Source organism: Lagopus muta, chromosome Z (genome assembly GCF_023343835.1).
Source record: "Lagopus muta isolate bLagMut1 chromosome Z, bLagMut1 primary, whole genome shotgun sequence".
Taxonomy (NCBI): domain Eukaryota; kingdom Metazoa; phylum Chordata; class Aves; order Galliformes; family Phasianidae; genus Lagopus; species Lagopus muta.
The window spans coordinates 32,758,421-32,771,586 of record NC_064472.1 but is presented as its reverse complement, the minus strand read 5'-3'; the positions used below and the strand labels follow the sequence as shown (position 1 = coordinate 32,771,586).

Sequence of the window (13,166 nt, the reverse complement as noted above, 5' to 3'; positions counted from 1 at the left end):
AATATAAAGGGAGAGTGATAGCAACAGAGGCCTGAGAGAGATTACTCTCTTCTTCCCTTTACTTCCATTTGTTAAGCCTCAAGGGCAGGTGTTGTCCGGCTTTGTCAAAGTAATGCAAAGCTGTTTCTGTAAGGCACAAATCGGTTGCAACCAGAGAGGCAGCCTCTGCAGAAGTACAGTAAAAGGCAGCGTCCCAGCTCACTAAATGCTGGAACTTATTTGAACAATGCGAGAGCATTGATACCAGCTGCTGCATGGAGAGAAGTGAGTTTGATCTTGTGGTCTGCTGAGCACAAGGTCTAAACTACTTAAATCTCTATTGCTTTTGCTTTTTCTTTCCTTTGTGTTCTTTCTTTTACACTCTGCATTCTTGAAAGCCTAGGTTAGAGGCTTTGAAAGTTAGTCTGCCTTTTTCTGTCTCAAAATGAGAAAAGCAGAATAGAGATATGACCCAGTCATTCAACAACTTCTGATTCTTGAAGAGGAAGAAGAGTGGGAAGCTAGTAAGGAAGTCAATTATTGTATCACACCATTCAATTTCTGGGATAATAGCTGCATTGTAAGCTATACAATAGTAATAGCAAGACAGGTAAATATTAAGAACTTGCAGCCCAGAGTTTGCTCTATATGTCTTTCTAGATTAAAGCCATGGGACCAGATCATAGAAAACATAGGAGGATTTTGTGCTTGAAATTTTAGTGTAAATTCAAGCCTAATCCTGCCTTTTTGCAGTCTTCCATCTCCTCTTCTACAGTATAAAGTATCTGTACAGTATACACTGTAAAAAAGACTCATTTCCTTCTTTAGGCTGGCTGCCTTTTAGAATACAAGTATTACTTGAGTGACTTCATGTCTATAGAAGAGCATGCTATTTTGTATGTTCTTGTACAGTCATGAAAGAAAATGCTAAAGACACTGATATCCTTTCCAGTGTCCATCAATAATTAGCACTACTACCTCCATGATAGGAAGGTGTGAAAACTACTATAATCAGATACTGAAATCATTATTGGCAATCTACTGAGGACAGAGGACTCAAGCACAATATGCTGGGAATGCATATGTGAGAAAGGTAATACTTGTAACAGGAAACTAACAGTAGGAACCAACAAAATGCAAAAAAGCTGAAGTAACTTTCTTAAGGAGAAAAAAACAACTGCTCACAATTAGTCTTGAGTGAAAAGACAAGACCACATTGAGTGTGAGGTTACATTATAAATCTGATAGCCCATTTTCAGTGAAAAGTTTGCAAACACATGCCTTCTTACAATCTGCATGAGAGTCTAGGCTGGGAAGGTGGGTGAATTCACAGGGCTCAGTACTGTGATAAAAGATGGGGTTTTTTGGTGTAATTTTTTTACAAAGCTCAAAAAATGGATGAATTTTGCAGAGCACAGCTGCAGTGATCTATATATATTATTACAAACAAGATAATAGTGTTCATAAGCAGAGATGAAAGTGAAAAGGAGCTGGCAAAATAAATGTTAGCTGAAACTGAATCCCACTAGCCTCCTGTGGAACATTTGTGATATTAACCCCCTGCACACCCACAGCAGAGCATGCACAGAGGGAGGCTGAGCACAAAGCTTGGTGATGTTTAATTTTAATTTAACACAGCTTATCCAGGAGAGACCATACAGCTCTGCAGCAAGAATGAAAAACAACTGAAGAGAACAAGTGTATGTATGTGGGTGCATGCATGTGGGTGCGTACATGTGCAAGTGCAGTCAAAATGAGACATCAGGGTGAGGTGATCTGGTTTTAGGCTTATGGTAGAACAAACAGTTCCACTCTAGACCACATTATGTTGATGTAAATATACAGAAAACTCGCTTGGTAGCCCTGGGTTCCTTCTGTACTTAGAGATCAGAATTTGTCTCTCTACCATGCACTTATATAGAATCATAGAATGGCCTGGGTTGAAAAGGACCGCAACAATCACCTACTTTCAACCCCTTGCTATGTGCAGGGTCGCCAACCACCAGACCAGGCTGCCCAGAGCCACATCCAGCCTGGCCTTGAACGTGTCCAGGGATGGGGCATCCACAACCTCCGTGGGCAACCTGTTCCAGTGCTTCACTACCCTCTGTGTGAAAAACTTCCTCCTGATACCTAAGCTAAACCTCCCCTGTCTTAGTTACATGGCCTTTTCTTTCTGTGTACTATGTAGCATTTCTTTTGAAGACTACAGATGCCCAAGAAATTAAAAATTGTTTTAAAATCTAATTTCAAAAATGCACTTAAATTCACTTAAAGTACAACATTCAGCATTTTATATTGTTTCTATTCCATCAGTTTTAGGGCTGTTGCCACACACACACTGGCAGATAGAGCTGACTTCAGGAAAATCAAGTTTGTAGCATGAAAGAAAATTTTGAAAGCAGTGTGTTCTTTTCTTCTATGAGACTAACAGTGTCCTGAACCAACCTATTCAGTAATCATTCCATTTTGTGTTTACAGCTAACATAAGCTAAATCTTGACCTTCCAAAGCCAATGAAAATGCACTGGTGCCAAAATCTCACTGTATAACTATCAAATATTCTGACTGAAACATACTGCCTATTAATTTAACTGATCCTAGGTATCACTGAAGCTTAATTTATTGTGAATCTCTGAGGTAATTAAATTATTCTCTTTTGACCCTCCAGAGTATTTCCTGTAGAAGCTCAAGAGATTAAAAAGTACCCTATTCTTATGCAAACGTAAGTAAATCCAGTATATAAATTCTTTAATTTCTTTGTAGGCCCTTTATACTTCCCCTTTGTGACAAACTGTTGATTTTTGACATGAAAGTAAGAAGTAGATACCATTTGCTTATAAAAGGGTCTTACCTGCAGTTAGAATAAGCTTGCTTTCTTTAAACATTAGTTTCCCTTCTCTAACCAAAGAGAGGTAAAGCATAGCCTACTTCACATCCGAGTATCAGTCATTACATAGACGATGTGCACTACACAATTCCATCAACTGTAGATGGGAAACTCTGATTTACTAATTTGGTTTGGCAGATCCTAGCAAGGAAAGTGTAAACATGAGTTCCCATCTTAGTAATTACATGAAAGTCTCTGGTATTCCTTGCTTTCTGCTTTATCATACTCAGACTTCAGAAGAAAGGAACAGCTTTTCTAACTTTCAAGACGTTTGTTGGTATTTGAAGAAGTGAGAACTACAACTGTATTTAAATACTAGATAGTTTGTTCCTGTGGGGTTGTATATAAATAATAGATATCCTGTTCATCTGAGCTGAGGCTTTTCTCTTCTTACTTAAACCTCCTTATTTTGTTCATTTGTGGGCCTAATGCATCCCAAACTTGTCTCCGCAGTCGCGGTGGCAGTTATGCCTTGCATAAATTAACTCAGTGCGTAAAATGTATAACATCAAGTATCCTTTCTTGCTCTGACTTTTCGTATAGGTTTCCTTGGGACTGAAGAGACTTCCATCCCTCCTCCCTTGTGCCACGATCTGGAGAAATCGACGCTCCCGTGTGTTAACCCAAGTATAGTATTTGATGATGGAAGGAAATAAAGTGTTCTTAAGAGTGGTACATCCCTTGGATTGATGACTCAGACACCTCTCATTATTTGTGCGAAGCCTATGTGATCCGAACCTACGTCTGTAAACACAGTTCACTCATCTTAATTTGTCCACATATAGCTGAACTTTTGTTAGCTTCATCTTTACTTTGTGAATAATCCTTGGTATGGTATCATTTAGGACACTGTACCTTTCTGCCCTATAATAGTATCTAAAACAACAGTCCTTTGCTGTTCTATGATGCTACCTACAAGAGCATTGTTAGTGGGTTTTTTGTTAGGAGGGAGGGCAAGAGAACTCACAGGCTGAAAACACTAATAAAATATTCTCCTATATTGTAATGGTGCATCCAGTTCAATTTCTAGCATGTAGCAATAGGAAAAGAACTCCTGGGCACTCTCTTCAGAACCTAAATCAAGGGCATTTTAATTTGCAGTTCCTGCTTCCTTTTCTACAATGAGACATAGGACAATAAGAAAGAACATATTTCTCTGGCAAGTTAACTCAACATGCAGTATGCAGAAGATTACTCAGTCTCACTCAGTGCTAGCAATCTACAGTTTATTGATCTCAGCCTATCACTGCTTACATTTTTTATTCTTTAATTTTCTTTCCTTATTTGCTCATTAGTTCATGGAGGGAAGGGGGAGGGGACAGAAAATGTCATCATTTTTAGGTTTTGGAGTGGAAAATCAAACAGAGGTAAATTGCAATCTCTGTCTAAACTTGTTTAGCATGATTTGCCCCAGTCCTTGCAGCACACCAGGATCTGGCCAGCCTTGCAGCTCTCTGCCGAGGTTACCTTTCTAGACAATGCTTTCTTGTCTTCACTATGTGGTTCTTGCTGTGCAGGTATCATTCTTGCTCTTGAGGCAGGCACAGCCTTCATACCAAGGAGTTATGAAAGACACAGTCTTGATTTGAGTAACTCAATCCTTCTTCCGTCAGCAAGACAACTGCCATGGCTTCTCCTGTCAACTGACAATATCTGTAAACAGCACATAGCAAGAGCTTGAAGAGCTTGAAGAGCCTGAAGAATTAAGAGATGTATAATTGTTCAGGAATTAGTAGTTAACAATAAACAGCAGATAATTTTTTCCTTGTGCTACTGGAAGGAACTAAAAAGGGTGGTAACAGTGATAATGAAAGAAGACTTATCCAAGGCAGGGGGTCACAAAAATGTCTTCAGAGATCTGTTCCTCTTTTTTTTTTTTAAACTCCCTTCAAACCTCCTCACACTTAATATTGTTTCTGCATGTTCTTGAGTCTGCAGAACTTGGCTGAGAGTAGTGCTGGGGAATTTGTACAGAATGAACAACTGACTTCCAGCATAAGTAAATGAACACAAATTTAACTTCATGGCATTCAATATTAACTACTTTCTAATGCTGAAATAATGGCCTGTAGCCATCTTCGCAGTGTGCAGAGAATAGTTAGTCAGCAGCTAAGCACAACTTTCTTTAACCACTGTGCTATCAAAGAGAAAGTGGGCAAAGATTGGGAATTTTAATGAACAAATGGCATTCCTACAGCTTGCAGTTCAAAGATAAGTAAATAATGAATAGCTTGAATGCAAATTACCCCTAATTAACTTCACTAAGCGTCTTTTTAATAAGGACAGATATGAAAGAATCACTAAAAATATAATACACATACCACAAACATTGAAGCAGTGATTTTTTCAGAGGGTAGTAAGTAGAAGGAATGAGATTTGTTTCAGTGTCTTGGATGGCAGTGTGTATGCGGCTTGAGAAACAAAGCATTTGTGTCCACTGAATTCAGAAAGCAGAGATGCCCATGAGGGTAGCACATGCAATACCATACTCACAGATATCAAACCCCACTCCTAGTCCCCTACCCACTTTTCCCCCCTTCCCCCCCCCAAAAAAAAATAAAAATAGGAGGGCAGAAGAAGTTCTGAACTCGGGATGATAGACTATGTTTTGCACTAAAAAGACTGCACAAAATCTTCAGTCCTCAGAATTTAGGACAGTGGAGCCCATACCAGAAGGCACAATCAGGAGAAAGCTCAGTAGATCTCTGCACAAGCTGAGGGCTTGCCTTTTGTATCTTCTTCAACTTCAGTGAGTGATGGGTGTGCAAGGAATGCAAGATAAGGCCCTGAAGGCACAATTCAATACAAACAAAATAATTTGAGGAAGAACACCCACAGAGCGGGGAGTAGTCCAGCACCTGGCATACCTCAGAGAAAGATGGGTTTTCTGAAGTTTTGTGAAGCAGGGGAAGGGTGTATATCTAAACATATTAACAGGACAGCATGAAAGAGAATAGCTTGTCTCTAAGTAGATTATATCTACTCTAGAAGTCAAATTAATATTGTATCTCTACATACTTGCTGAGAAACGGGTGGTAAGCCCCTACATTTTAGGTAACTGGGGTGCATGTTGGGCTTCACCTATTCGTGCTGATTTTAAAGAAAGCATGACTAAGCCAGCACAGGAAAACAGTCCAGACAAGAAGTTTTTGAGAGTAGGGAGTCAGGCGTTTGTCTGCACTCTACAGCTCCAGGAGCACAGATGGTTCTGAGTGTTACACAAGTCTGATCTCCAGTGCTCTTTATTCAGAAATTACCACTTGAACTCTGAGCATGAGGCAAGTATAGTTTTAGAGAATTGTGATTATGTACAGCTCTGCATGAGTGCTAGCTATGAATCTGATGATTACTATTGTATTTATGGTGTGCACTAATGACAAATATAATTCATTAAAATGTACATTTCACAATGAAATTGTGAATCAAAAATAAATACTCAATGTGATTGTATAAATCTTGTGGGAAAAATGTGTTTATGAAATTTACTGACTTTCTGAGTGCTTAATTTCAATACATTACTGTTGCAATAATAATAATATTCCTTTAGGAGACCTACTACTGTTTCCTGGTTGAAAAGACAGGACAAATATTTCTCTCATATAGCTGGTAATTTCTGTGTATCCCATAATCCAAAAGTCCACCTTGAATTACAACACCTTACTCTCAGTTTTGGCCTGCCTGGTGAACATGGCCCATGATGTTCTTACATGCTTGAAATCTTTTCAAACCCACATCTCCAAAGAGATGTAATGATGTTATTCCCTTCATTCTAACTGCTGCAGAATCTCCATCCATTTTGACATTTTTCTCCAAATGACTATCACACTGTAGATGGACCTCTTGGTTTTATATGTTGTTTCTTAGATTGTAAATATTCATATTATTTTTCCTCTCCTCTCCTCTCCTCTCCTCTCCTCTCCTCTCCTCTCCTCTCCTCTCCTCTCCTCTCCTCTCCTCTCCTCTCCTCTCCTCTCCTCTCCTCTCCTCTCCTCTCCTCTCCTCTCCTCTCCTCTCCTCTCCTCTCCTCTCCTCTCCTCTCCTCTCCTCTCCTCTCCTCTCCTCTCCAACTACTTTCACGGCTCCTCTCCTCTCCTCTCCTCTCCTCTCCTCTCCTCTCCTCTCCTCTCCTCTCCTCTCCTCTCCTCTCCTCTCCTCTCCTCTCCTCTCCTCTCCTCTCCTCTCCTCTCCTCTCCTCTCCTCTCCTCTCCCCTCCTCTCCCCTTCCCCTTCCCCTTCTTTTCCCTTTGGGAAACACATCCAAAAGGACCTTAAAATTTGAGCACAAACATATTGGAGGATCCCTTCCTACCCTCACAGACAAAAGTCAAACAAAAGGCCCAGAGAGTACAGAAGAACAGTTAGAAGGAAAAAAAACAAACAACAACAAAAAAACAAAACAAAACAACAATTAAAAAACCCCACTAAATAAAAGCAATGGCTTTGAGGGAGGAAAAAAAACAACCAACCAACCAACTTCCAAGAGATTTCCCTTCCCTTTCTTTTCATTCCTTTCACCTTTCATTCTTTTCTTTTCTATGGAGAAGATTTTTATTTTCCCGCAATTTTCTGGTCAATGACCAAGGTCTACAATCCGTAATAATTTGTTTTGTTCTCCAGAACTACAACAAGACTCTCAAACAAAAACCCAAACCATCCAGGTTTGATAGCTTTGTGGGAATATTCTTAGATCTGAGTTGCCATGCCAAAAGCCTGGACTCCACATTTTCTTTCTTGTCTGTTATTCAGGGCAAAAGGAATCAATAAAAGCACTTGGGACTGAGAAAAATAATACTTCATGTTTGCTCTACAATGACCCCTCCAGGTGATCAAGAAGGGTTCCACACTTAGTTTTGCTCAGCCAGCACAGAACTTTTTCATGTATTGGAGAACACATCCAAAGGGACCTTAAAATTTGAGCACAAACATATTGGAGGATCCCTTCCCACCCTCACAGACAAAAGTCAAACAAAAGGCCCAGAGAGTACAGAAGAACAGTTAGAAGGAAAAAAAAAAAAAAAAACACAACCTAAAACTAAATAAAAGCAATGGCTTTGGGGAAAAAAATAAAAAAAAACTTCAGAGAGATTTCTTTTTCTCAGAGAGAGAAGCACATCTGGCTTAGGGTGAAAAGAGAAGTGGTGTCATCTGGGCAAAAATAAAACCATTCTCCTCAAATGTGTCCTTAAAAAGTAGGAGGGATAAAGAAAAATAATTATCATGCAGGAACGGAAAGCAAGTTCAGGGAAAAACAAAATCTTGTAATGTTTTAGGAGGGCTTATTAGAGTGAAAATTAAGTGTCATGCAGAGCTTTGCTTCAGTCCTGATGTCTTTTATTCAAAGAGCCATCACCCTGTAAACCCACTTTAACAACTCCCTTCAGATGAAATATAAAAATTAAAGACATTTACAACACAGCTTAGTAGCAGATGTAGTCTTACTGTGGGGGTTTAGATCAAATGGTGATGTAACCTCACCAAAAGGGGTTATGGCTCTTATGAAAACCTCTCACCAGAAAAAAAAAAGCTGGATACTTGTCAAAATGTGAGGTTCTATTTTTGCTTTCAAACCCATTTCCCATTGTCAGATGGGCTTCACTTTTTATTTACCTCTTGAATATGGAAAAAAAAAAAAAAAAAAAGCAATTTTGTTCCTGGATAGTTTCCCTGCTTCATAATCTTTTTCCAGTTCTGTGTTAGAGTATAGCATAAACAGCAGGGTCTCTGCTGGATGGAGGGTATGGGGTGGAGGTAAGTGGGAGTTCATAGGGCATTTGCAGCAACACAGACCACCCTGAAGTGGTCAGAACAATTTAATGGATCAAAACTGTATTTTTCTCCCATGGCAGGTAATATGAGCAACTATGTGACCTTGCAAGTAAGTCTTTTTTAGTGAATCTGATAGAAAAAAAGATATACAAAATAAAGGCAGAAAGTATTATCACTCTGCATTAATCTAGATTAAGAGAAAAAAGGGGCAATTTGGAGTGCTGGCTCTCTGATATGGGTATGTGATACAATTGCCCATGACAATGCCATTTTCAGATTAGTGTATTTAGTGCTGTCTGCATTATGATCTGGCTCCCAAAGTTTGTTGATGTCAGCATTCACTCTAGTATCTAGTATCAAGGTTGACCAAAGGTATACCTATTAGATAAAAAGTTGTTGTTGTTATTGTGTTTGTTTGTTTTATGGAAATATAGCAAATTGTACAGGATAGGGAGCAGCTTAGAAATCTGTGCAATTGATTTTTTTCTGACAGTTCTGTGGACAATCATGCCATGACAACAGGATTTTCTGGCTGTGACATTCCTAAGCCCATAGCTAAGTCCTGACTCACAATTATCTGTCTATGCTGGAAAACACACTGGTTTTCTGTTGTGTGGAATTGTTTTCAAAGTACATGTCCCATAAAGATAAAAGGATGGGGGGGTGGACTTGCTCCTGGGGAGGTGAAGTTTATCTGCCTATCTTACTGATGCATCTACAGGCCTAGTCATTGTCTCAATTTATGCACTTATTAAGAGTCATGCAAAATGCAGAACCTGTGATAAATGAACCTCTCAGAATTGGTATAATGAGTGGCTCTCTATAAAGCAGGAAGAAAAGAAGGTACACAGCACTAGAAGGCAGAAGAGCAGGGAAAATACTGGATGCAATAAGATTTCTTACTATTATGTGAGCAGCAGAAGAGTAACTTGTTTCTTTTCTGATCAATTAACACCTTAATATTAGATAACTCAGACATAGAATAGTTTGCAGTCTTATTTCTCCTACTATTGATTTCTATTTTGTTTTAGAAAGCATACTTGTCAATACCCACATCAAAAATTACTAAATTACTAGTTTTTTTTTCTCTTTATGCTCAATTCTTAAGAGATCTAAGTTATGGAAATTAATAATGTATCCAGCCTGTTTAGATAACAGTTGGCACGGGGTTGAGCTGGTACTCAGTGACAAGTCACAGCACAGAAAACTCAGCTGCAAGAGTAAGCCAGGAGGTTCACTCCTGCACCCCAGCCAAACTGTGCTTTCTGCAGCTGGGAGGTGGAGGAAAGAAAGGTGCCTCTACCATATTTGTAGTTCTCACACCCCAGCAGCTGGTTAGGAGCCAGTTTAGCCCACAACACAATTAAAAGCAACCTTGGGGCTGCTTTAACAAACAATAGCCCCTAAGGATTACACCACAGTGCACACCCCTTTCCTCCTCCCCTCCTGGCCATATTCCTGAGATGTCCCCTATGCCAAGAGCTGGGAAAATTCTCCAGGGAAATTCTCAGCTGGCTGGTTGAGCTAGTTTTATAGTCCCTTTGCTATCCTGGGATGCAGACCATCATTCATAATTTTCCTATTGAAAATATACTATTTTGCCATTCAAATTGCTCAACAAATTTAAAGAAGATGTCACTCTATATAGAAATGTTTTCAGCAGAACGGTGAACTTTTTTTTTTTTTTTCAGGAATGACTACAATTTATATAATTTGGACAATATGGTGGCTAACTATATATCACAGGTAAATATCATTTGGCGAATCATGCAGTTGCTGTACCTGATAAGGATATATCTTAAAAAGTCTAATAATTTCATTTAAGCTTTGATATATTTACTCCCCTCAGTAACTGCAGATCATCTGTTTCTAACTCCCAGTCATGGTTAGGGCTGCCACTCACCAGTTCAGGCTACCCAGGGCTCCATCCAACCTGGCCTCAGACACCTCCAGGGATGGGAATGGGGCATCCACAGCTTCTCTGGGCAGCCCATGCCAGGGCCTCACCACCCTCAAAGTAAAGAATTTCCTCCTGACATCTACCCTAAATCTTCCTCCTTTAGATTAAAGCTTTATTGCTATGCTACCCGATGAAGAGTCCCTCCCATCTTTCCTGTAGGCTGGAAGGCTATTAAAAGGTCACCGTGTAGCTTTCTCCCAAAAGGTATTTCATATTGTAGTGACTTGTATTTGCTCAAAACCATGGCTATTAAAGCCAGACTGGGCCTGTGTCCCAAGACATTTTAATCCTCTCACTCAAACAGTAAAATCACGGAATTCCCAAGAAGCTCCAGTAATGATAAATCTCAAAGCAGGTGTGCAGCTTTGTTGTCAGGCATGGGAAAGTAAAAAGACAATCTGGCAAAATAATACTTTAATTTATGTTCATGCTTAACATTTTGTTTTAGGTTAATTTAGACACTATCTCCCCACCTGTTCTAGTCCAGCATCTATAAAACAACTAGGCCTCAATTGCACTAACAGAGCAGTGAGCCTTAGCCAAAACCAGAGAAGCAAAGAAGTTTTGATAAACACCTGTCCCAAAACAATTCTGTGATTAAAGCATCATGTTGTGTCAAAGATGTCAAAAATTCACCAGTGCCTTAGAGGAATATGTTACCTGCTGCTCCTCATTGTCCTTGAAAATGTGGAATTGTTCCTACTTCATGACAAACAAACAAACAAACAAACAAAAGATATTTGAGACCCAAATTAAGGTCTTGAATAAAAAGAGAATGGAATTTACTTCTAGATTCTACCTCTGTCTCCTGTGATAATCACCAAGCAATTTGTTCTCAGTTTCCCCTCCCGTATAAACAAGAACATTAATTTTCTTCATATCTTTGAAGTTGGTAACTTGCTACCCTCTAATGTCTATAAATGTAGTGACAATCTAAAACTGAAAGACCCAGGAACGTCCATGATAATGGTAGTCAGTTCCAGGTATCAAAAATATGAAGCTCTATGAGGGCAAGATCTATGTGATGTTTTGAGGGCTCTGTACTGAACCTTCTCTATATGTTGAGAAAGGGTGTAGATGGAACGAGTTCACAGTGATTCAAACGCTCTGCTTTATCTCTCAGCTTGCTCGTAGGGGCAGCCTGGTTGCTTTCCGTGCGTTTATTAAGTAGTGAATGCACTCAAAAATTAAGGAGGAGTAAAGAAGGATTTTTCTTTTTTAATGTGGTTCTGTATTGCACCATGGCAAGCACAGCATTCATCTCCCCCAACTCCAAACTTCTCTGGATTTAAGATTAAGCACCAGTGATAAGTGCTGTGTTTTCATTCTTCCTGTATTTAGACAAATGTGCTTTGTCGATGAAGCATCCCTCCCTCACCCCATCTGTTTCAATAAGCTATGCTGTGCATGGGTCTCTGGGGGCCATCACAGAAGTATGCTATACTCAGTACCCCAAGAAGCAGCAGCTGCAGCCCCTCTCTGCAACATGGCAGGGTTTGTAATTGTAAAAATGGCAGTGTTCAACTAATGACAGTGCCTATGGCACTTCTGTGCCTAGAGGAGAGAATGCGTCATCTACAGTTTCCAAACCGTGTAATGCGCAAAGACTCTTGTAGATCAGGGAAGCACAGATCAAGCCTGAGACAAATTCATCTTTGAAATTCATCAACTTTTCAGCCCCTGGGAGAAGTTTTTAAAAAGTAGCCAAAATAATTAGCTGTGTATCTAGTCACTCCTGGCCCTGAGGCAATGTGCCTTTCCCTCCGTTTCTATTCTATTCCAGCTCTCAGTTGTTACCAAAAGAAGGAGAGGAATGTTTGGAAAGGACATTCACTTGTAAATAAAATGGCATTAACTTCAGAAGCCTGGCCCTTGGAACCCCCTGGAACATCTAAAATCTGCACAGGAGCAGACATGCAGGGCATTCCTTGCAATATAGCCTATGTTGGTTGGCCGCAGAGTTGCTTAGTAAAAGACTTGATTAGAAATAAAACAAAAAGAAGAAAAAAAAAGCATGTGCCTCAGGAAAACACACTTCAAGAATATTTCAAGACAAGAACTGTTGCTTGTTTTAATGTAGACCTCTACAGGTCTCAAATCTTAAATACAGGATATATGTCCTTCTGGATATGAGAGAACATGGGCATTTGTGAGAGCAGGGTGCATGATGACATGAAACATAAATGCTAAGTTTTGTTCTGCCTATACAACCATAGCTGTTTTTGTAACATGAAAGTATTCTTATCAAAGTACTGCTTGTCTTCTTGGTCTAGATCCTTCAAAAGATCAAGATTATTTCAAAAATATCCTTTACTTGATACTGAATTTTACTTGCTTCCTCATCATTAAGTGGAGCCTGCCCAGCTTACAAAGTGTCACATTCATCAATGGCAAAAATACAATTTGTATACTGTGTCAAATGGAACCACTTAAGAGATGAAGAAATTAATGATCTAACTGAGTATTTCAGCAGTGTTTATCACTGCAGATATATTGTCCTTCAAAATAGTATTCAAAGTTTAAACTCTAAGAATAACTGTAAACCATTTAATTTTCCAGACTTACTATTTCTC

General features: G+C 39.4%; 1 protein-coding gene across 1 annotated transcript in view; it reads left to right on the top strand.

The window, feature by feature from the left end:
• Positions 1–3,521, top strand: part of BNC2 (basonuclin 2) — a 362,491-nt gene extending 358,970 nt beyond the window's left edge. The window contains exons 6-7 of the mRNA XM_048930707.1: positions 2,650–2,703; positions 3,412–3,521. Of these exons, the coding sequence (XP_048786664.1) occupies positions 2,650–2,703; positions 3,412–3,427 (70 nt within the window). The 3' untranslated portion in view covers positions 3,428–3,521. The remainder of the gene's footprint in view (positions 1–2,649; positions 2,704–3,411) is intronic.
• Positions 3,522–13,166: the final 9,645 nt, after the last annotated feature.